At 38.2% G+C, this 22,648-nt stretch overlaps 3 protein-coding genes across 4 annotated transcripts in view; 1 reads left to right on the plus strand and 2 right to left on the minus strand.

The window, feature by feature from the left end:
* The window catches only part of LOC134820370 (guanine nucleotide-releasing factor 2-like), a 53,235-nt gene extending 32,281 nt beyond the window's left edge, over positions 1-20,954 (plus strand). Inside the window, exons 8-24 of one of the 2 annotated variants that reach the window (XM_063830736.1) lie at positions 1,802-1,845; positions 2,130-2,223; positions 3,274-3,373; positions 3,573-3,798; positions 4,032-4,150; positions 4,329-4,483; positions 6,705-6,927; positions 8,585-8,680; positions 16,767-17,114; positions 17,251-17,401; positions 17,544-17,673; positions 17,890-17,967; positions 19,069-19,212; positions 19,370-19,498; positions 19,634-19,783; positions 19,916-20,051; positions 20,181-20,954. In XM_063830736.1, the coding sequence (XP_063686806.1) occupies positions 1,802-1,845; positions 2,130-2,223; positions 3,274-3,373; positions 3,573-3,798; positions 4,032-4,150; positions 4,329-4,483; positions 6,705-6,927; positions 8,585-8,680; positions 16,767-17,114; positions 17,251-17,401; positions 17,544-17,673; positions 17,890-17,967; positions 19,069-19,212; positions 19,370-19,498; positions 19,634-19,783; positions 19,916-20,051; positions 20,181-20,398 (2,541 nt within the window). In that variant the 3' untranslated portion in view covers positions 20,399-20,954. The remainder of the gene's footprint in view (positions 1-1,801; positions 1,846-2,129; positions 2,224-3,273; positions 3,374-3,572; positions 3,799-4,031; positions 4,151-4,328; positions 4,484-6,704; positions 6,928-8,584; positions 8,681-16,766; positions 17,115-17,250; positions 17,402-17,543; positions 17,674-17,889; positions 17,968-19,068; positions 19,213-19,369; positions 19,499-19,633; positions 19,784-19,915; positions 20,052-20,180) is intronic. The other variant, XM_063830738.1, reaches the window with a different exon arrangement.
* The window catches only part of LOC134820374 (large ribosomal subunit protein eL33-like), a 95,599-nt gene that overhangs the window by 53,517 nt on the left and 19,434 nt on the right, over positions 1-22,648 (minus strand). The gene's annotated exons all lie outside the window — the stretch shown is intronic.
* Positions 1-22,648, minus strand: part of LOC134820373 (dihydropteridine reductase-like) — a 95,140-nt gene that overhangs the window by 53,064 nt on the left and 19,428 nt on the right. The gene's annotated exons all lie outside the window — the stretch shown is intronic.

Below are 22,648 nucleotides of genomic sequence, written 5' to 3' on the forward strand. Positions count from 1 at the left end.
GACATTGGCCATTGTTATCTTGTATTCACACATTACGAGAAATGGAGGATTTTATTTGGGCAATTATCACGTTTTGTTCGAGTGAGAAGTTAAGGCTTTAATCATATTGAAACGTAGAACATGCAGTGAAAACCCTCAAATTCGTTTTAAAACTTAATATTTTTCTTGGAATATTTGCTGACGGTGCCAACCCGTACAAACCAAGGCTCGTGCCCCTTAAATTGATAACGTACTTTTTCATGACAAAATCACAGGTTTTATCTGCGGCGGTATAAGCACTTTCACAGTAAAACCGGACACTGGCACATAACTTATCAAACCTTCGCGTCAGAATTTGTATATTTATCGGTGTCACATTTCTCTAATTTTCAGGTTAACTTTATCATCAACCTACTCCCTGCCTTTTAACAGAAACTTTATCAGCAGTACCTTTCCGTCCGTTTTTCTTCTCTCTCTCTCCTTCTCTCTCTCGTTATATACAGGACCTTGTTCTAGATTTTTCTAAAAATTGTTTAACGTTGCACAAAAACTCACGTGAATCTTTGTTTATCTTGTGGATACACTCCGTGTAGGCTTCCTTCATATCCACATAATTAACTTTCGAAGCTGTGAGCCGTAACAAGTTATTAAGTTGCTCTTTTTCATGTGTTAATTATTGTTGTTTGTAGTTTTTATTCTACGAAATGTTATTTGTATGGGTTATTGTTGGTTTGTTAAAAAGAGCTTCTTGTTGTTGAGATATGTGGTTGTTGAGGATATATATCTGTCTTTTAAAGAGATGAATGTTTGTTAATAAATATGTCTGCTTGTCAAAATTGTCAATATTCTCAATATTTGTCTCTTGTCTGTCTGTTCAGTGCACAGCTCCCGTTACTTCACTCTAAGAATTGACCAACTTTCAGCAGCTATTTTTCGCAAGTGATTTAGACTGTTGTTTTGTTCACTACAAAAGGTTTCTAGTTTAGCACTGTAACTGTTTTGTCAGACTGTATTGAGGGTTCGTCCACATCGCTTCATAACATTACACATACCCTGTGAACAGAGCAAACTCAGTTTGGTGCCGTTCTTCTGTGGCAATTTAAGTGGGAAGCCATTGAAATGACGATTTAATGTGACCACGTGACCGCAAAGTAACAAATTAATTATGCACCTGCAGACTATGTTCTTGTTGATTGGTTGTTGTGTACTTTGCCCTGTCAGAGTGTATTCACTTTTCGTCTGACTTTTTGTCTACTGTTACCAATTTTCCACGTTTCCATTATTTTCCTCCGGATTACAAAACACGTATTATGCGTGTCTTCGGATTGTTGGTATCCCCGTCACATTCCATTCCCTGACACAACAACAACAAGCAACATTCCACACATTCCTACCCAAGAATTCACCGTCCCACAAGCCCATATTAAGTATCGGATCATTACCAATAACTAGATAATATCCGTATCACACTCCCCCGCCTATTAAAATACACATCATTACACCCCACCTTCTGACCTTCAGGACAGGACTGTTCCCCACCAAACAGGAAGACAAATCCCCCTTACATAAGCCATGATGTAGCAGGGGGGCTGTGGTAGGTTGTCCTGGGCCTTATTTAGACAGAGATGACGTATCCTGACGTCACAACGTCACACGTGTTCATTTGTAGTGTGTGGGATTACCCAGACTATATAGATGTATATAGTATATAGTATAGATACTAGTTACAGATCTAGTCTGGTAACTGGTTTTATGTTATATTTGTAGTTAGTCCTAAGTAATAGACATTAGACACACTGTGTAATCAGCTGTCTATTTTCAGAAAATGATGTCCATTTGTCTACAAAACTACCACCCGGATTCCAGGTACGTTGTTGAAATCAATATCTCCTCCTCCTCCTCTTCCTCCTCCTCGTCATTAGTCGTTCTAGCGGTTATTTATATACCGACATTACCAGAGTCACACAAAATCCCATCTATTTCTTACTTACCATCCTTGTCTTGGGCATCATGGTACTAGATACACGTTGTAGTTCCGATCTACCGATAGTTTCACAAACCATGAGAGCAGTCATGTCTCGCTCGGTTTACTTCGCCAAGTTTCGTCGGAGAGATTTTCTGAGATTTGCCGCACAGTTTAACAATTGCAGGGGTATGAACCTCCAGCACGACATGGACGAGCTCCAATCACAGAGCTCCGGGCATGGGTCTCTTCCCAACACTGAGAACTTCGCACTGTTTCAGGTTAGTTTCATGGTCTGGCATGAGTAAATGCAGTTATTCTCGTTAAATTCGTTACTTATTTTCACGACACACGTAAATGGCATGTTTCTATTTCGGGACCCTTTTTATCTCAGTGTATTTCTATGTCGGAATGTTCCCATATTAACTCGCCCATAAGATAAAAAGTCACGTTTTCAATGATAGAACGATCGAGAATTTAATGTTAAAATGATAAGTCATCAAATCAAGTTAAACCTTGAATGAAAACCTAAAATGTCCTAGGTAATCGATAACACCTTCATCGTCATTAATTTGTTCTAGATCCAAGGGCCAACCAACCGATATTTTAAAACCGTCCGATATCCTAGAACTTATATTGGCTCGACTCTCCGACATGACAGAGATAAAAATAACATTAAAAATGGTGTATTTATGCAGGGTAATACAAGATACAGTAACTACAGCTCCCAGTCTTCAGAGTCCTATAATGACTCCCTACCTCTTGGGTGGTCTCCCTCTCCCTCTCCCTCTCCCTCTCCCTCTCCCTCTCCCTCTCCCTCTCCCTCTCCCTCTCCCTCTCCCTCTCCCTCTCCCTCTCCCTCTCCCTCTCCCTCTCCCTCTCCCTCTCCCTCTCCCTCTCCCTCTCCCTCTCCCTCTCCCTCTCCCTCTCCCTCTCCCTCTCCCTCTCCCTCTCCCTCTCCCTCTCCCTCTCCCTCTCCCTCTCCCTCTCCCTCTCCCTCTCCCTCTCCCTCTCCCTCTCCCTCTCCCTCTCCCTCTCCCTCTCCCTCTCCCTCTCCCTCTCCCTCTCCCTCTCCCTCTCCCTCTCCCTCTCCCTCTCCCTCTCCCTCTCCCTCTCCCTCTCCCTCTCCCTCTCCCTCTCCCTCTCCCTCTCCCTCTCCCTCTCCCTCTCCCTCTCCCTCTCCCTCTCCCTCTCCCTCTCCCTCTCCCTCTCCCTCTCCCTCTCCCTCTCCCTCTCCCTCTCCCTCTCCCTCTCCCTCTCCCTCTCCCTCTCCCTCTCCCTCTCCCTCTCCCTCTCCCTCTCCCTCTCCCTAAAATGGTGTATTTATGCAGGGTAATACAAGATACAGTAACTACAGCTCCCAGTCTTCAGAGTCCTATAATGACTCCCTGCCTCTTGGGTGGTCTCCATACAATCACAGACATTCCATCCGTGAGTATTTTATGTTTCTTTCAGGACCAAATTTGTGAAGAAACCATTAATTTAATGATGTCTCGCGTTGAGATGTCATTCATATCGTCTAAATGCTTTATCGATTTCTAGATATTATATCTTGACAAGTAAAGGGAACTTAGAATAACGTACCCACGAAGTCTCACTAATTCACTAATGGAGCTTTCACTTTGTGCAGTATCATCAGACAGCATCCCGGAAGACGAAGCTCCGGATCTGCCTCCTCCACATCCCTCCCTCCTGAATGAGGGAGCGCCTCTTCCACACCACTCTCTGGTAAACGAGGGTGCTCCTCCGCCTCTTCCACCTCCTGCTGCATCCATGCTGAGAAAGAAATCCGCCTACGGAAGTTTGGAGAAGAAACACGGTGCAATGCCACCACCCCTTCCTCCTAGAGTTAAAGGGTGAGTTATCTAGTATAAACTATCATCTTTACTTCCTCTGAAAACTCTGATATTTTAAACATTATTTATTTGACAACCATTTATGTAGTAAAGTAGTGATATTTGTGATTAGCATGCTGCTATTCAGCAAATCGGTTTTATCATTATACTCCTGATTCAAAGATTCGACTTCGAGAAATTAATGGTTTAATCGTTTAAACACGAATTGAACTAATAATGATAACACCTCTCAGGCCTCTTCTACCTCCGAGATATGGCTCGCAGAGTAGTAATATCAGCGGAGAGTTCAGTAATCTGGCTTTGTTTGAATCACATACATACTGTACTAGCGGCCACTTCGCCGATTACAATGGTAAGCATGTTTTTGAGGTACCAAAATACTGATATCTGTCTTTAACGGTGGATCAAATTTCACCAGTCGATTTTAAAAGTTTTATAAAATTTGTCTTGACTTTTGCGACATGAGATGGTCAAAAAGTCCAATATATAAACGTTTAATGCACTGTTTAATGCTTTCATCTGATAACTAGGTAACGGAGAGAGCAGAGGATCATCAATGTCGTCCTCATTAGACCGAGGTTACGACTACAACATGTCCCACCATGGGGGCGGTACCCCCGCACCCCCTCCTCCTGTCCCTTCCAGACAACTCAGTTACAGTATCAGCAGGGACACAGGCATCTGGGTGAGTGTCTTGTAACAGTAAATATCATTATATCATATTTAGAGGGAGAATGTTATTTCGTTAGGTATCATTGGTTAGGTATTGCCATGGGGGGAATGCAACGTCAATTAATGTCAGTATTCCATAAAAACCCCAAACTGACATTGACATTAATTGACATTAATTGACATTAATTGACATTAATTGACATTAATATGTCTTGAAATTTGAGATTATCATTATTCGATAAATATTCAAGATATTCACGTCTAATAAAACAAAAGTTAATAAAACAAAAGTTAAATTTATTACCAATTATTCAATCAATACATATCATAAATTCTAATATTGGAAACACAATGCAAAATGGATGTCTTAAACTATAATTTTGTTGTGACTAATAATCTATTGACTTTCAAAGTTGAATTTTAGTTAAGTATGAAATGCCACCACATCATAGTTAGGGTAAAATGTTATTTTTAAATTTTAAAATTGAGAAGATTGCTCTATGGCTTAAAATTTAAAATTCTAGCAAAAGATATCTTATTTTTAAATAGTTGGTTACAGTTTATGACAGTACTGGCATGACTAATTTTATTGTGGCTGGTAAAAGGACCCAGTTGCCTGTAAGGGCTTTACCGAACCCCAGGGGACCACAATGTGATAAGATCAGGCCAGATGTTTCTATGTAGAGCAATTTATTTATTTTGGAGCTATGGTTATATGATATTGCTGGTGGTCATGTTTAAAGGTCAGTTTATCCTTGTGTGCTAATTATCCATCCAGATGCTTAGTGATGTGGGTAAATCATGCCCTTCTACGATATATAATGTTTGACCATAAATTTGTTTTTACCACATAAACTGTGGCACTAATGTCAATTAACAATATTTACATTCATTGATATTTAAAGCGTGTTTTTTCCCCAGCACTACTACACAACAAAAACCTGTCGGCCCACCGAGGAAACACGGTCGCAGAACAAAGAGCCCAATTGTGCTCTTCTATTCTGTGATCGTGTGTATCTACTATAAACTAGTTAAATGTACTAAGAAAATTTAATGGAATCATTACAGTCGTTTGATAAGTTCACGTGTCAAAGTAATGTTCATGGTGATCATATTTTTGGATCCCCGGTGGGCAAACACTCGTCCCAAAGGTTAAGGCAAACCTGTCGATGTTTCATCGTACGAAGTAAGGCGATTTGAACATATACTCAGCTTACAACTCAACCCATGGGACGAGACGTCGTGAGCCTCAAAATTCTTCAAAATATATAGCACATACCTAGTTAGCAAACACTAAACACAACATACATACGATACCAAATAATGTATAATGCCATTACTACATTCGAAAGAAAATATATCTGCTATCTAATTTAAAAAATTGAAGAATAAACCTGAAGAAAGGAGAAGGAGAGAGGGGTTTAGGAGAGGCAGAGTAGGAAAACAACAGGATCCCGTGCCGCAGGATTTTAAAATTTGTTGTATGATGATTCGTTTTGTTTCGTCTCTTAGATTAATATAGGTCTGATACCCTTGTCATGGTTCTTTGCAATAACACCGTGGTTTACTCATATGATTAAGTTTAGTTAATTAACCTATGTAAGTTAGACCGGTTCAAAAAAACAAAATGTCCTTGAATAATTATGAGTATGTTCTTATCTGTTGATCCTTAGGTTCAAAGACCACCAAAAAAAATTTCAGCTTCCAACTCTTCCATCTTCGGTCCCCACCGGCCACGCCCATATTTTATTGGTTTCTTATACAGGTAAAATATCTAAAATCGGCTTTTTTAGTATGAAGGAGTAATGTTAGCTGTTTAAGATTCGTTATTCAAATATAAATGTCATGAAGGCATTTCGTTTAATGTGGGTTTTAAGTTCTGATGATGTTGAGAACCACGTCCTTGGATGGCCACGCCCATTTAAGAAAATTAAATTTCGGGAAACCGTATGATCTGAATTTTTTTCACATTTCACATTTCCATATGTGATAGTAGTGAATAAATTGATGATATAAACGTTCTAAAGTGCTAAAAATATGGTAGAACTACATAATCTCTGGTCGAAAAATATCGTGTCAATTAATGTCAGTATTCCAAAATTTTGCAAAACTGACATTGACATTAATTGACATTAATTGACATTAATTGACATTAATTGACATTAATTGACATTAATTGACGTTGCATCACCCCCATTGCCATTTGCCATCTAATAACAAGTTTCTCTTCTCAGGTAGAGGGAAGTGTAACATCACACCGGTCCTCTAGTTCCCATTACACTGACGACAGTGATAGTGAAAGTGAAAGTGATGCAGATAGCGGGTTGGAGGATGAGGAGCCGGATGAACCGCCACCATTACCGCCGAAGAACCGCCTGACTTTCTCCCAACTGTACAGTTTGCGGTTGCTGCCGAATGTACCCGCTCCACCTCCCCCACTTCCTCCACGTGCATACAGTGAGTTTTAGAATGAACTGATAGTGGGCGCGCGCGGCGATTTGGTATTATAATTAGTTTTTAAATTAATTACAACACTACAAATCTATTACATTTATTGAGAATTATGGAACGGCACAAGCACGTGGTAGTCGAGTGACGTAGTCACGAGACATGCCCCCGTGACACAGCACTCTGCTGCAATGGCCATTCACAAGCGTCTCAGAGTAAAACCGGTTTTTCTGAATATTTATGTGAGATTCACATACTTAATACTTATAGTTCTAGAGAACAGCACGGGCCAAGTATGAACTATCATTTTAAACGTTTTAAATTAGAGTAGATCGGAAAGGAACTACTTTCATAGATTTGAACAGGAAATTATCACCAACAATAATTTGAAAATATATTCAAGTTTTATTTATCAAAACTACCTGGTAAAGCGGATTTAAATAAAGTGCTTTTTTCACTCCTAATAATTAAGGCGACTAATCATTTTTTAAGAACAAGCACCATCAACAGTTCAACACACTGTTTGATGCAGGTGTAACGGAAACTGACATAATTAAGAGGACCAGACACAGGAGCGTAGTCACGAGACATAAGTGATGAGACATCAAAAAAAATGAAAATTCCTGGCACAAAAAGATCAAATAGGACCGGGTCCTTGCACGCTAATCCTCTCAATCTCACCTCAAAACTCAATTAAAAGATCTGCCAAAAAATGCGTTACTCAATAAGTTGTTTGGAGTATACAAACAACTTATTGAGTAACTAAAAACCGGTTTTACACGTGCCCACAAGTAAGCATCCAATGAAATAGAGGAAATATTTCACGTGACACGCAAGAGTGATCATGCTATAGGCCACGTGGATCGTCTCTGATTGGTCAGCGTTACGGAAGAAAATATAAAAACGTGTTTTTTTAATTGTTAATTAAGTCCAAATTTGGTTTTTTGGTCGCAAATTGTAGCCTTATCTATCTTGATGTGCTGTACCATAAGTAAGTTATGGAACAGCTGTCGGAACTCGTGCCTTCGGCACTCGTTGCTCCAGCAGTTCCATAACCTACCTTATGTTATGTAACGCGATGGAAGTATTTTAAGCGGGCATATCCTGTCCAAACCCAGGATACATGACATAAAGAATTTGGTTTAACTTGTTTGTATGAAAAGCATCAATACTACACAATTTTAATCAGAAAGGAAGGAGTTAACAGGAGAAAAAAGAGTTAGGTTTCTCATCTCGGTAGTCCACTCTAAGTTTAGTGTAGTAGTGTCCACCCTATAACCGGCATAGTTACCGGCTGTTACCCATCTTCCCCACCCTTAACTTAAACTTCCTCGAAAATTATTTATTTTCCTCAAGAATTATTTAATAAACGGTACAAGATATACGAAGCGCGGATCTCTTGACGAATAAATCAAGTATTTTGTGAGGAAGTGTCAGTAAGGGATATACTTGTTAGATGCCTCACACACTATGGAGTAATAAATCGCGTCAATTTCCTAATTTCTCGCGAGATGGACTTGTCATAAAATTTTGATTGATTCATCAAGTTTCAATTTTAAGAACGGTCGAATGTGTCAAGATTTATAAAATATTAATACGTTTACTGATCGATTTGTTGATCAACCAGATATAAAAGCCAATAAATCATAACTTATATTTCCCTTAGATTTCGAGTTGAAAGGAATGCCGGCTAACGGTGCGTTCCCTGAGGGACCTCCCCCAACCTTACCAACACGGAGTAATTCCGGGCACTTTAATGGAGGTTCGAACACTTACTTTGTTCATTTAAGTTGCGTTATTATTTAGTATTGTTTATTTATGAGTACCCTCTCTTTTTTATTATACATGTATTTCTTTCCACTCACTTGGTTTAACCTGTGTTTAATCATTTGATTTTGTTCTTTATCTCCGATTTTTAACCAGCCCCAAGTCTCTTCCAAATAAGGACCAAATGAACTATACAGTTGACATGACGTTCATTGAGTCATCCTTCCTCTGCATGTTATTGTGCATGTCTGAGAGTTATCACTCGTTATCCGAAAATCAGTGTCGTTTTTCATAATTGTAATCAGTTAGTGTGATGCTTTGAAATCTCCATAAATTATTTAAGTTTTTGAAACTTAACTCGGCATATTAGATTTAATTCAGAGTACTTATTCATACTATCACGTGTTAAAAGGTTAAACTCATTCTTGGCACACCGCCAGACCGCACCTTCCCAAGTCGTAATATTAAGTGCCTGTCCGTTTATGCAACAGCTCTCCAACTAAACTCGTAAGCTGTTGCCTGTTGAAAAATAATTTATGTGAACATAATTATAAGATATCAGCGATCATCATAAAACATTATTTTCTACGACTGGTGATCATTATCAGGTTCTTCGAGTTCATTGGACGCATTTAAATTATAAGTTGTTGCTATTAAATAATCAAACTCCACTTTAATATTTATAACCTAGTCTGGTTTAGTAATAGCTGGCCGATATATTATCCATATAGTTGAAAGATAATCAGTAATCGTAATACTACTTAAATTCCCAGACGATTCCTTGGTGCAATTATTCATCTGAGTCGGTTCTTAAAGATCGACTGCCCACACTATAAATATAAATCATTCCTAGATCGTAGATATTATATATTAAATAATGGATATTATCGCAAACCTCAATTTACTGCGGCCATTTTCTTTCGCCACATTGGACTGAACATGGTACATTTTGTGAACAATTCAAACCCCAATTGACCACAAACTCTGATTTAGGGCGGCAGTTTCCTTTCACCCATACCCTGCCTGTTCTGCGCGGTAAATCGGAGTTTGACAATTATTAGTTCCACTAAGTCTGTCAATTTGGGTTGGTCAAGTGCCTAATACCGTGCCAAGTTGGCCAAGTGCCTAATAAGTAATACCGTTGATGCTATATTCCTTCAAATAAGATTCAATAAAGTTTAAATTCACTTGCAAGCTATTGCCTGCAAGAATTATTAGACTTGACCCTCAGACCCTGCCTTCTCAATAAGAAGTCCTTATAAATATAATATCTCTCATTAAAGTTTTGACAACTCGCGCTGGTTTAACATTTATTATCTGGTTCTTTGATTTCATTGGGCAATGGTCTCCAGGAACTGTGGTGAAGGGGAACTGTGCTTCAAATCTAGATAAAATTTAAAAATCTTAAAACATGTCCTTAGAACTTTAGAATCGAGGTAAAGGCCTGGGTAAACGGTAAAAATTAAAAATGACCAAGTTCCTCATTTTCATTGACTTAGGAGAAGTAATCTGAATATTACCTGATCGGTCGTTGAGCTGGAGCCACGACGGACGATCCTGCCCGAACCTTTGTGACTCCGGTGAAATTGCTCGAAAATCGTGTTTTTGGTAGAAAGGTGGGTGGTAGCTCTGAGGCTCGTCAGGCTATAGGCAATAAACCTAATACAGGATCTGGACGCTGATTGGTTTACCGTTGTCACGTGTCCGAAAAAATAGTGCTCACTTATCCAATGGTTACCAGGTTACCAGGTTACCACTTAGCAGGTCTTTGTAACAATCTTTTCTTTGAGGGAATCTGTCGAGAATTCGCACTTATTAGTTCTGTGATATTTGTGATTACAATATTGCCACAGTTACTGGTTTATCTTTCCAGAAATTAGCGCCTCCTTTGGACGAGAGTAAACAATTTCATGAGGATTTTTTCCTTTTCACCCTTTTGAAAAAAGGCAATAGTGAAAGGTTACGAATGGAGGTTTTTGCAGAAAAACGTGGATTTTGGAGATAGCAGTAGGCGGGTCTGAATATGATGTCATTCCGTCCGTTACCATGCAACGAAAAAGTTGCGCGCGCGCGAGGATTGCTTGCGGAGATGTGATGTATAGATAGCCTGTGATCTATGAATGCGCGGCGCGACTGTGTTTAAATGTATATGATGCATGTAATGTATAATATTACTATTAGGTAATACGCCCAATTTGTACGTGGCACGCATAGTGTATTGATGTGTACACGAGTATAGTTTACCTTTGCTGATAATTTCTTGAATTACAGATACAAGTTAAGTTCTACGGCAATTGAACTGAATTTCAAGTGTTTCCCGTATTTGATGCATAATTTATCAATATTATTATCATGAAGATTGAAGGGAGCTGATTGGAGCTTATACTTAAATTTATAGTAAATGTGAAATGGAAATCTAGCGTCCGCCAAAACAAAACAACGGGCGCAATTCTTGTTACTTTTAATCAGATTCCCTTCAAATATGTTGCAACAACTTATTGATATTACATTACCAAACTCTATTTAGATATTTTTCCAGTCTGAATTCTGATTCAGTAATAGTGAGCTGATCTCTAAGAAATTAATTCAATCAGTGATCACAAATTCATCGAACCAAAATAGTTACTTAATAAAGATTGATATTGCTAATGGAAAATTTAAAAATATTTCATTTAGGTTCCACATTTGTCCGGACTGTCATTATAAAATCTTAGAATTAGTCTTATTAATTATTACATTAAGTTGCTAAAATCGTTATACTCAATTTGTCATACTTCTACAGAAAATGAAATCTCTGGCTCATCCGATCATTGTCTTTTGGACTATATTCTATTTTTATTTTTATTTTTGATTTAAGCCTTCCCACCAATTATTTGCTATTAAATTCCACTTAAATCTTTAATACCAAGTCTGCTACTGTTATATACTTAACTGCAGATTTATTAATGTACAGTTGATCTAAGCTAATTAAAGATCATTTCGTTCCTAGACAATCCTCTAGCTCGTCCCCGAAGATCACTTTTAAAACTATTTATAATTATATAATTATATAGTAAGATAATTACGAAAAGATTGGTATTTCTAATGGCAAATGTGGAATTTTTCATTTAAACATGCCTCTCAATTTGTCCCACTTTCACTACTTCTTTATAAGATTTTAGAATAAAGCTCATTTATTAAGTCGCTAAAATCGTTATATTCAATCTTTCGTACCTTGAGAATGGAAATATCTGGTGAAGACTTCCGTAACTCCGTTGTCACTTGTCGAAATATCGACGAAAAATAACTTTTTGTCGGCTGTTCCTCTGAAACAACCGACAATTAACAGTTTTTTAACAGTTTTAAAATTTACAATCTCCTTTTCACGTCACCAGTCATTAATATCCACACCAGTTATTAAGTCACCAAAGTGACCTACTTACTTTCACATTGCCTAAGTGTTACAAGCAGAACTAGCTGCCAAAAATGTTTCCCGTCGAAATTTAGGACCCAGTGATGCGTGATATTGCCTTTGGAATTCGCGGAATTTGACCCGGTATTGGAAGTTTGCCGATGACAATACTCGTGTTCTCTCAACTCCTGTGCTCGTTTCACCAGTCGGTTTAATAACGTGATCATAGCGGCGGGGAGCTTACAAAATATGTCACGTACAACCACGTGCTTATCAAGTGATAACCACGTGCTTATCACCTGATAACCACTTGCTAATATTGTTCAGGACGTGCTCACCTTAACTTTAACTATGTACCCCGGCCATGCAGTGTTTCGTGCCAGAGCTTCTTTTTAAAACCCGGCAATATTCGACGTCATTTTAACAGCCTTGAGAAAGATTTGGGAACATAGTTACTACAGACTCGAAAGTTGTTAAATAAATGTGACTTTTGAGCTAAGGATTGTATGGTATTTATTTGTGGCCGTTACTCAAGATGGATCCCATCTGTTCAACCAGTGATTTGTTATCAACATTAGTATTACAGCATTTAAACTGTTGTATTAATCCTTGAAAGTGCGCAGATCTTGGACTGTAACTTCCTCTTTTTCTTTGTTTTTACTTGATTCATACCACGTTGTTATTACCGTACATAGAATTTCTACGCGTGCTGCACGTGTTTTAACATTACACACGACATTATAATAATATAAACATTAAACATAGAACTCACATAGTGATTACTAATAGAAATGGTATTTTTCTTAGTTTCATACTTCAAAGTGCAAATATTCGTCACAACTCTTTCTTTGGAAAATGCCATTGACAATTAGTTTGGAGATCTTAATCCAACAATATCTCAGACTTAATTTTAATATAGTTCACGCCTTGTATGACGTATTTAACACGTGACGTATTTGTTAATTTTCCATTTTGAAATTTTACATTTTATTAACTACTGTTAGTGAAATAATATGGTTTTGTTAAATGTTTAAAGTTGTGCAATTTTTCCACTCTCCACTAATTCACTATATTCCAGCGGTTGCAAAATTGCACGATTTGCTGGCTGCTGCATATTTAATGCACTTCATTTGTTTAATTGCAGTAAAGATCAGAATATTTACAGGATCACATAATTTTTGTCACCTAAAGGCTAAAATATGGTGAATGGATAAAAATTGGATAGAAGTCGAGAACAGCTTCGGTTTTCTCAACTTCTATCCAATTTTTATCGAATTGGAAATAGTGTTAGTCACTTCCTGCAAGTATGTTGCAAGCTGCAGGTTTTCTAAGTTAAGGAATTATTTAAAGAGTCTATTAAGAGTACCCTATACTCCACCTTCGAAGGGTGGTGCTAACTTCCTCACTACCTTATAATTTGCTTCCTTACAGCTGTATTTAACCCGTTATATTGTGGTAATTTCTCAGGGGTGGAAGTCACTATTTTAAACGAGTGTCAGATTAAAGATACTCTTTACTTTAAGATATTTAAAATATTTAAGATATTCGTGGGATTTTAAATACCACCGCTCAGTAAGAGTAACCGTGATATCGCCCCATTCCAACAATCACAAGTCACCGATGATGACGTCACGGATATTCTCCTTAGTTCTGAGAATGTAAAATTATGACTGACCAGAAGATCAAGTTCCTGGGGACCTCGTTAATTCTTAAATTTTCCTTGATGCATCACACTCAAGAGTACAAATCTCAAATTGCTTTCTAGCAAGGATCCCTTTTCAAGGCATGACGCAGTTAGTAAGCATTCTAACATGGCATTTCGGTATTTCGGGAATGGTTGTATTTTGCGGTAGGAGAACCTTATTATTCGATTACATAAGCTTTATAAGCAGGTTCCTTATCTGTTATCTTTTGTCATGGGTGGGGGTTGAGGACGCGAGTTGTTGTGGTATTTATAATTGTGTTCATGCCAAAAAACATTGATAACCTCAACCTCAACTTGTGACTTACCAGCCCCGCCCATATCTCAGAAAGTGATTAACCTGATTGTTCACTGTTATCTTAACAGGCTCAGTTCAATCGGAGCGATCTGTACCACGTGGTATTGCAACCATTGTACCTCCCATCATTCAATCGGCAACTTGTTAAAACGCTGGTGTGCACGTGTTTTCAGCTTGCTTGAGATTAATCAGAATATTTGATGACGTCATCTTCGCCTCTAGCAGCACGAGACTTCACTTAGCCTCCCAATATTCAGCCATCTGAGGGAGGTTATCATTTTCAGGGCTTCAGATGCGTGAGTCTTATTGTTTCCGGTAAATTTACCGGTCACTGGTTACTGGTCCCTCGGAGGCTCACACCAGTCCAATTCATTTTCTTGTCGATCTAACTTATTAGTGTTATTAATGTTCAGTTTATAACACACATGCTCTAGCCAAGCTCGCTTTAAAGTCGTCGGGGGATCTTAAATCGAGGATATTTTAGGTCTGACTTACCACAGTTCAATCTGACCTTTTAGAGTTGCCCCCCGTACGCTTTGTGTCTAAAATGAGCGAGTCATATTCACAAACATGTTTTTATTGCACACAACGTGATTTTCGTTTCGTTGCTATTTTCGTCGCAGATACTACTAGTGCAAAGCTTGCAAAATATTTAACTGGGACATCTCGAATTAATTCTCTCAATCGAATAATTGATTTTAGCGGGCTATTTTTAATTTTTCATGCAAACATAACTATTCACAGTAATTTTAAGTTGAATTAATATTCTCAACGTTGCCGGAAAGCCGAATACAATTCGGTCTACATGGCGGAAGTATTTTTCCTATGAATTGTTGCGACTTTTCCGCATCACAGTAGTAATAATATACTCGCTTTAATTGCGTTAAAATGTTGCGGTTTTTTCACTTTTTTGGTTTCAATTTTATTTGCCACATCTCAAACACTGAAACAGCCTTCAAGCAGAATACCGTTTCTTACTGTACTTTATACATTAGTTACCGCTTAGTACAATCGTGTTCAAATCATGTTTCTCTTAATTTCTTTTCTTAGTGCCAACTTAATACAACGCTCGATGCAGTGATGCAGTCTGCACATTTACTCTCGGCTTCTCTTGGTAGTTAGGTTTCCCATCGTCATTGAGCGATGGTAATATTTGGCGCTCATACTGAATAGGAGAGGGGCCGTTCAAAATAACTGATACCTAATGATAATAACTATTATATAATATCTAGTCAATTATTCTTCAGGTATGTAGAAGTTCTACTGCCATACTACTTTTAAATCATGTTATCCTTCTAGAAAACACCTCAGCAACAAGACACCAAAACACGTAATATCGGTCATATGTTCTCATGTGTTGGGCGCCGGTCTTTCCTCTGATGTTTTTTTTTGCCACAACTACTCAAAATAAGAATTATATCCATTTTGAAATCTTCTTTTCGCTTTCGTAAGCGAGTTTTAAGATTGGCTTCATCGTGCTACGTACCTCAGTCAACTTTGTTGTTTGTTACAATCGTGTTCAATTCTGACTCTCTTCCAAACTCCCATCATGTTTGTCTTGAATACGTATGATTTCCCAAGTTAGCTGAATCCTATTTTTTAATTTAAAAAATCAACCTTCCTGTCAAGGAAAAGTACGTGCAATCTATGAGATTCCAAAATAGGCGTGTTTCAGCTTTTGCAGAAAATCTTAAAATGGATTGAATTGCTTTCTGAGATTTTTAATGTTATTTGACTGCGCCACCCGAATCTTTAAATGTCTTCCTGGGCAGATCTTGTACAACCCTCAAAACACCAGACAAATTATGTTGTAACTTGCTTGCAGTTATAATGCTTTCCCCTGTGATATGTCTCTTAATTTTCAAAAAATGGCACATACCAGTTAAGATGGTTAAGAGTTGTCTGCAGTTTCCTGCCAATCTCTCGGTCTCTTTAAAATTATAAGCACCCAATGCTCCAGATTTACTTGCTTCCATAATGTTCTTCAACAGTTATCTCTATCCAATATCTGGCGCATCTTAAACTGTTTAACCATCTCTAAATAGCGTATATATATGATTTTGTATATATTATTATATAAAGTATACTTTAAACCCACTCACTAGCTGCTTCCTCGGGTATTTAAAGGGTATAAATTACGTCCACCAGAATTTATTACTTTTCAAGAAGTCATGTTGTTGCGTTACAATTAGTTTGTCTCTGTCTGCTTTGATAAAATTGAACAGCTTGGACATTTTCGTGCCGTTGTTGCTGATGATCCTTTAAAAAAATCTGATTTACAGTGGCAAAAGGTTGCCGCCGGTGCAGCAAAAGGTTGCCACCGGTGCAATTGTTGTCCATTTTTAGTTCGTATTATTTAAGCGAACCACTCGATATTCCACAGTTTTTTCATAATTTGAATAAACATCTGAAGTGTACATCATACGATAATCAGTATTTTTGGTCAGAATTTAGCCACAAACATGCATGCTACTGATAGACGAAGAAGCATTTCCAAGCAGCTCATTGCTATGTTAAACACTTTCGGTTCCTTAGCTCAAAACAAGAAAGGTATTAATTAAAGGGGTATTATAGAGATTTATTTTTAGTTTATTTCCTTGATTACCAGGATGTGTACTGACATTTTCATCCTATCTATTATTAAATCTATATAACGTAAAATAATTCATCTAACCTTTAACTCATTTCAGCTAAAAACTACACACGGATGATGGACCGCTACGCGCCGTCCTTTGAAATCGACGAAGAGTACCTAAAGATGTCCCTTCAAGAACCCAATTACCACGAACAGGAGCTGAAAGAGAGCATCTACCACACGTACCACCGAGATGAAGCACAGGCTCCCCCAGCTACCTACCAAGTCCCACCACCCCCCACCCGCCCCATCACCCCACCCAGACCTCCTATCCGCACCATCGCAGAAACCACTGAAACCGTGGACAGTACAGAGGTAGATGCTGACGAGAGAACCGGGATCCTGTTTGAGGTGGATCCAGCACCGGAGCTCATGTACAACTACGGACCTGCCAAGCAGGGTGGTGAGTCTTACTTTTGGTTTCAGCTCACATTTTCTGTTTTTATTTTATCTGACTACATTGTAAAAGTCAACAACTTACCTTCAACATTACATTAGCAGTGATCAAATTCCAATCTTCTTAAACCTCTCTTCCTCAGACTCCATGCACTCCTACATTAAGGGAGGAACAGTGGACGCCCTGATCGCTGAAGCGACTATCTACCGGGACGCCGAGTTCGTCCAGACCATTATATTCACCCACTCTACTTTTACTACTACTGATGATATACTGAAAAAGTGCATGAAAAGGTAACATTCTTTACTTCCTTTCAGTATTCCACGTACCTGTTTTTACACTTTCGACAACATTTCCATTACTGATACTCTGTTTTAAACACATTCTTGCTGTTCTGATTTTTATCTCGTCACCTGACTCACATATCCAAACCAGGTACCAGTTTTACGCTCAAACAAACACCAAACTTGCTGAAACTTGTGTGAAGCTATTTAACGATGTTCTATCCAACGTTTGGATGTACCTTACGAAGCCCATGATCGATGTCGCTACTGAATTTGTTAAGGTAATTACTTATTGTTTAATTAATTAATTAGTGTTAATTTATCGTATTACGGTGATTCCAGATTTGTCGAGAATAAGGGAACATTTCGAAGATTGGGGATTTAATTCGAAGTATATATTTTGAATTTTTTGCCCAAAAATATTATAATGGGGTTATAATATAATAAATTTCACACATTCTCTTTAAGACAGATTGCTAACCTTGACTTCCTCTCAGATATTGTTTGAAGATAAGCAAATGTCCTTGGCTCTGACTCTTCAAAACACGTTGCTCACCCAATTCCAATACTGCAGGGTAAGTTAATATTTCTACTGACATTTCTAACTTCTTGATATTATAGCAACCGCTACTTCTACATATATTTGTAGTTTTCAATATTTGTAGTTTTCAATAAAATGATCGATCCCTAGTACGAATAGCAGTCAGATTTGTCTCAGTATTTTCACCAGTATTTTCACCAGTAGTAATATTATTTCTTGTTCTTAGCAGTAAGTTAGATAGTGCAGTTAAAGTGGTTATAGTATTAAAGTAGTTACGGAATCTGTAGTAGCATAGTAGTCATGGTAGCATAGTAGTCATGGTAGCATTTTAGTAGTTGAATATTTTTCTGATCCTAGCAAGTAGCAGTTGACTTCAAATCCCAAATGGAAATTAGCTAAATGTCATATAGTCATATTTAAAATCCAATGACATGAGCGTTCTAGAAAATTGCATTTGTCTGTAATAGATATTAAAGTCGCCACTTGTCATGTCAACCTTCACTATAGTTATCATCAGCTGTAGCACTAGTAGTGGTACTTACAATATTGGCTGCTCTCAAGGATTTATAACTTTTGACTGCCCTTTAGCTTTGGCCAGATTGACGTAAGAATGACGTAAAATTGTGAACTATTATTAAAAACATCAGATTTTCTTTCGTTATAAATTCTGAAATACCGACAACTAGTAGACCACCCAGCTAGTCAGTAGACCACCCACAAAGTTATAAATCTTTATTGCGCAGCTGCTAAACTACCGGTAGTCAGAGTAGTTTATTACTAATAGTTAAATAGTAGTAGTAGTAGCTGTAGAAGTAGGAGATATCATAACGCACATGCAACCAACAAGTATTTGTAATATCATACCACACCAGCTACCAGCTCTTAAGTGCAATAGAATTACATTAAAAGGTCGATATAATCTGGAAGTATAGATCAGAATTCAGAATGTAGTTTAATAGGTAGACCATGGGACCTGAATGCAGTAAATGTTTATAAAATTGGGAAACTTTTACTTAAAAGAACAATTACAGAAAACAATTCGTATATTTATCACTCCTAACAAAGCTTTATAAGTTACATCCGCACAATTTCACGAATATTTCTTATATTTGTTACTAAATCAACATTCCTGCAGGAGCACAAATGTGACGTCATGTACAGTCCAGCAACCTCCATATCCTCCGAACACCTGAACTGGACCTTCTTTCTTAAGGTCAAACCTAGAGACATCGCCCATCAGATGACACAGATAGACTTTGACAAGTTCTCCAAAATCAAAGTAAGCTTAGTTTGTGATCTATCATTTTTGGTGGGATATATCAAAGTGCAACTGATCTTGAAAAAAGTTTACAACCATCTAAAATGAATCTAATAATTTAGCACAGAAATTAAGAATTGACAGTTAAATTAAAATGTAAACCCTTCCTCTCTTTCAGTTGTGTGAAATATTGAAATACGTCAAGGCTCCCTCCGAGACCACCTCCCCAAATATGTGCTCCTTCGTAAACCATTTCAACTCCGTCAGTTTCTGGGCTTCTTCTCTTGTGCTCCGCAGAGAAACCAAGGTTTGTTTATTTCTGTATTTATACTCCTGCCCCTCATTTAAACAGCTACTAAGACTAGAAAAATCCACTCTACAACTAAATATTTCAACTAAAAAATATTCAAAATTCGATGTAAATTGACCAATATACCCCCAGGATGAGAGACAGCGAGTTTACAGACGTCTCCTCTCCGTGATGGAGCACCTGATAAAACTAAATAACTTCTCCTCTGCCTTTGCGCTGTTTGCAGCTCTCTGCAAAACTGCTGTTCGACGAGTAGTCAACTTATCCAGCAAGCAAGAAAAAGTAAGTAGAGGAAATTTGTGTGTTTCAAATCTCATACATTTACACTTCAGATTTACCATGCTTCAAGCGGGCATATTGCGCATATATTTTCAATTATATAATAGATCAGTTGACTAATAATCCCTCCCGCAGATCCTCGATAACTCTCAAACACTGATGGATAGTTCAGAGTCATACAAGAACCTGAGAAGTGCTCTGAAGTCAGCCACTCCTCCTCTTATTGCTTATCTGGGGCTCTGCATGGCAGATCTTACTTTCCTAATTCATGGTACTTATTTCTCTTCTTACTTTCAACTTTTAATACAACATTTGGACTGATCAACAGTAATACTATAAACACTCGTTTAATCAACAATGTTGTAAGGATTATTTTGAGTCTAACCCAGTTTGCTTGCAGGAAACCCAGACAAACTGGAGAGCGGTCACGTCAACTTCACAAAGCGTCACCTGACCTACACGTTCATGAACGTCGTACGAACAAGCCAGGCAGTGCCGTACAACATCACACCACGTGACGACATTATAACCTTCTTCAACAACTTCTCCGATTACATGGAGGAGGAGGAGATGTGGACGAGAAGCGAGCAGATCAAACCTAGGAAGAAGAGAAGCTAGAGTTGGCGATGAGAGAGATCTTAAAATAAACTTGCTCGCCATGTTGTCACGTGCCCATGTTGTCACCTGCTTACAAGGTCTGGTGACCTGTTTGACCCGAAGTTGAGCGTATCTCGGATCGGACAAATCGACTAAATCTAAAGACAGTGAAAATCCCACAACCTTTTCGATTTCTTAAAGCTGTACAATTGACTCTGAGTTTCAATTCTTGATGAATTTATTTTCGTATTGCTGAATTTTATATTGAAAATTATAGATTATAATAGTTTTACATGTAATTGTAAGTGTGTCCATAAGTTTAAACATAAGTCTTCAAGGTTGATAGTTAGCCTCAAGTTCCTACTGACAGAGCAATATAGTTGTATGTTGAAGTCTTTGCTGGAGTGGGTCAGGAATTGTTTTTAATCGAGGTTTTATTATAGCGAACAAAAAGCTTAAACTTGTATTAAATTTAAATATATCTGATAGTTTTAGATAATAGCATATACTCGAAAACGGTTATTTATTTGCTTTAAGTTTATAGACGAAATTGTTTTACAATTTGTTCAATAGAAAATTCGTGTTTATTTTCGATCCATTCCCGACGAATAATTTGTGGACAAAATTAAGTCTGCATTTAAATTAAATTAAGTTGTAAATTGACATCAGTAAAACCTTAACAGGTGACACTCTTTAAATGTTTTTTTCAAATTATTTCAACTCAGCGCGCGTCTTGGTAGGTTATATAATAATAAACCTACAACATACAAGTAAAACCGAACTATACAAGGTGTGGGGTGTCCCTTTACTGGGCGGCTCTCAGCCTGTCATTCCGCCGCGCCATTTCTTATTAACACAAAAGCCTGAGGTCCTCATGTCAGTAAGGTATATAGTCTGAGGTGAGGTGAGGTGAGGTGAGGTGAGGTGAGGTGAGGTGAGGTGAGGTGAGGTGAGGTGAGGTGAGGTGAGGTGAGGTGAGGTGAGGTGAGGTGAGGTGAGGTGAGGTGAGGTGAGGTGAGGTGAGGTGCAGAGGTGAGGTGCAGAGGTGAGGTGAGGTGAGGTGAGGTGAGGTGAGGTGAGGTGAGGTGAGGTGAGGTGAGGTGAGGTGAGGTGAGGTGAGGTGAGGTGAGGTGAGGTGAGGTGAGGTGAGGTGAGGTGAGGTGAGGTGAGGTGAGGTGAGGTGAGGTGAGGGGTTACCTACCCTTTAGTCGAGGTCCTCCTTACCCCGACGGTCTCAGGATTATATCCCATTGCTTTGCTACCAGGAGTAGTTGTTACTACTACCTCCGCCGCGCTGTTACTCCGTGTGACGCTGTTCCGCTTATCCTGAAAGATTTAACTTTAAGTGGTAACCACCTGACACTTTCTAAATGATACATTATGTTTTAAGAAATGATCTAATTACGTATACAGTAAAACTACTCTGTGACAAAAGAATAAAAGAAATTTGACAACTATCCATAAAATGCGTTACAAAAAATAAAGGAGAATTAATTAAAAGCATTAAATTTACGGCGAGTAAAATTTAACATCAAACATACAGTAAATCGAAAGTAGAAAAAGTTAATACAATTGCATTTTGTATTAACTTAACCATAACTTGATTCACGATGCCAATCCTTCACAGATCGGCGAGGCCCAGTGCAGTGCATTTTGCGCCGATCTACGGTTGCGAGTAGAAATATTGTGCGCGGCGCGGCCCAGTAGTGCATCGCAATACAATACATAACAGTGTGACTGCAGACTAATATGCAGTAAGCGGAGTAAAACTAAAACTACAACATATTTATATTTACCTAAGGACCCCAGGCTATTATTTTTATGAAAATTTGGCGGAATGACAGGCTGAGCTGAGCTGTGAGCGCCGCCCAGTATTCAGTAAACCTATATAAAAAAGACTTACACATTGACATTACAGTTACCGGGGGTGGCGTTTCTAAAAATCCGGACGTGTGGAAATTGTGGCAGAATTAACGAAAAAGTCCCATTTATTTCAAATATTTGAATTTTATTTAAACTCTTTGAATTTTATTGTATCTTACTGCATACTGGCCCGCACTCAGCCTGTCATTCCGCCGAAATGCCGAATCTCTATTGTTTATAAACATGATAGCCTGAGGTCCCCAGGTAAACCTGGGGACTCCAGGTAAACCTGGGGACCCCAGGTTATTATGTTCATAAACATAGCCTGGCGTATTTGAACCCTTTAAAACGCGCAAATAGCCGCGTTTATGCGATTTTACAATCAATTAATCAAATTTTACAGTCTAA

Source organism: Bolinopsis microptera, chromosome 9 (genome assembly GCF_026151205.1).
Source record: "Bolinopsis microptera isolate Bmic1 chromosome 9, MBARI_Bmic_1.0, whole genome shotgun sequence".
NCBI lineage: Eukaryota > Metazoa > Ctenophora > Tentaculata > Lobata > Bolinopsidae > Bolinopsis > Bolinopsis microptera.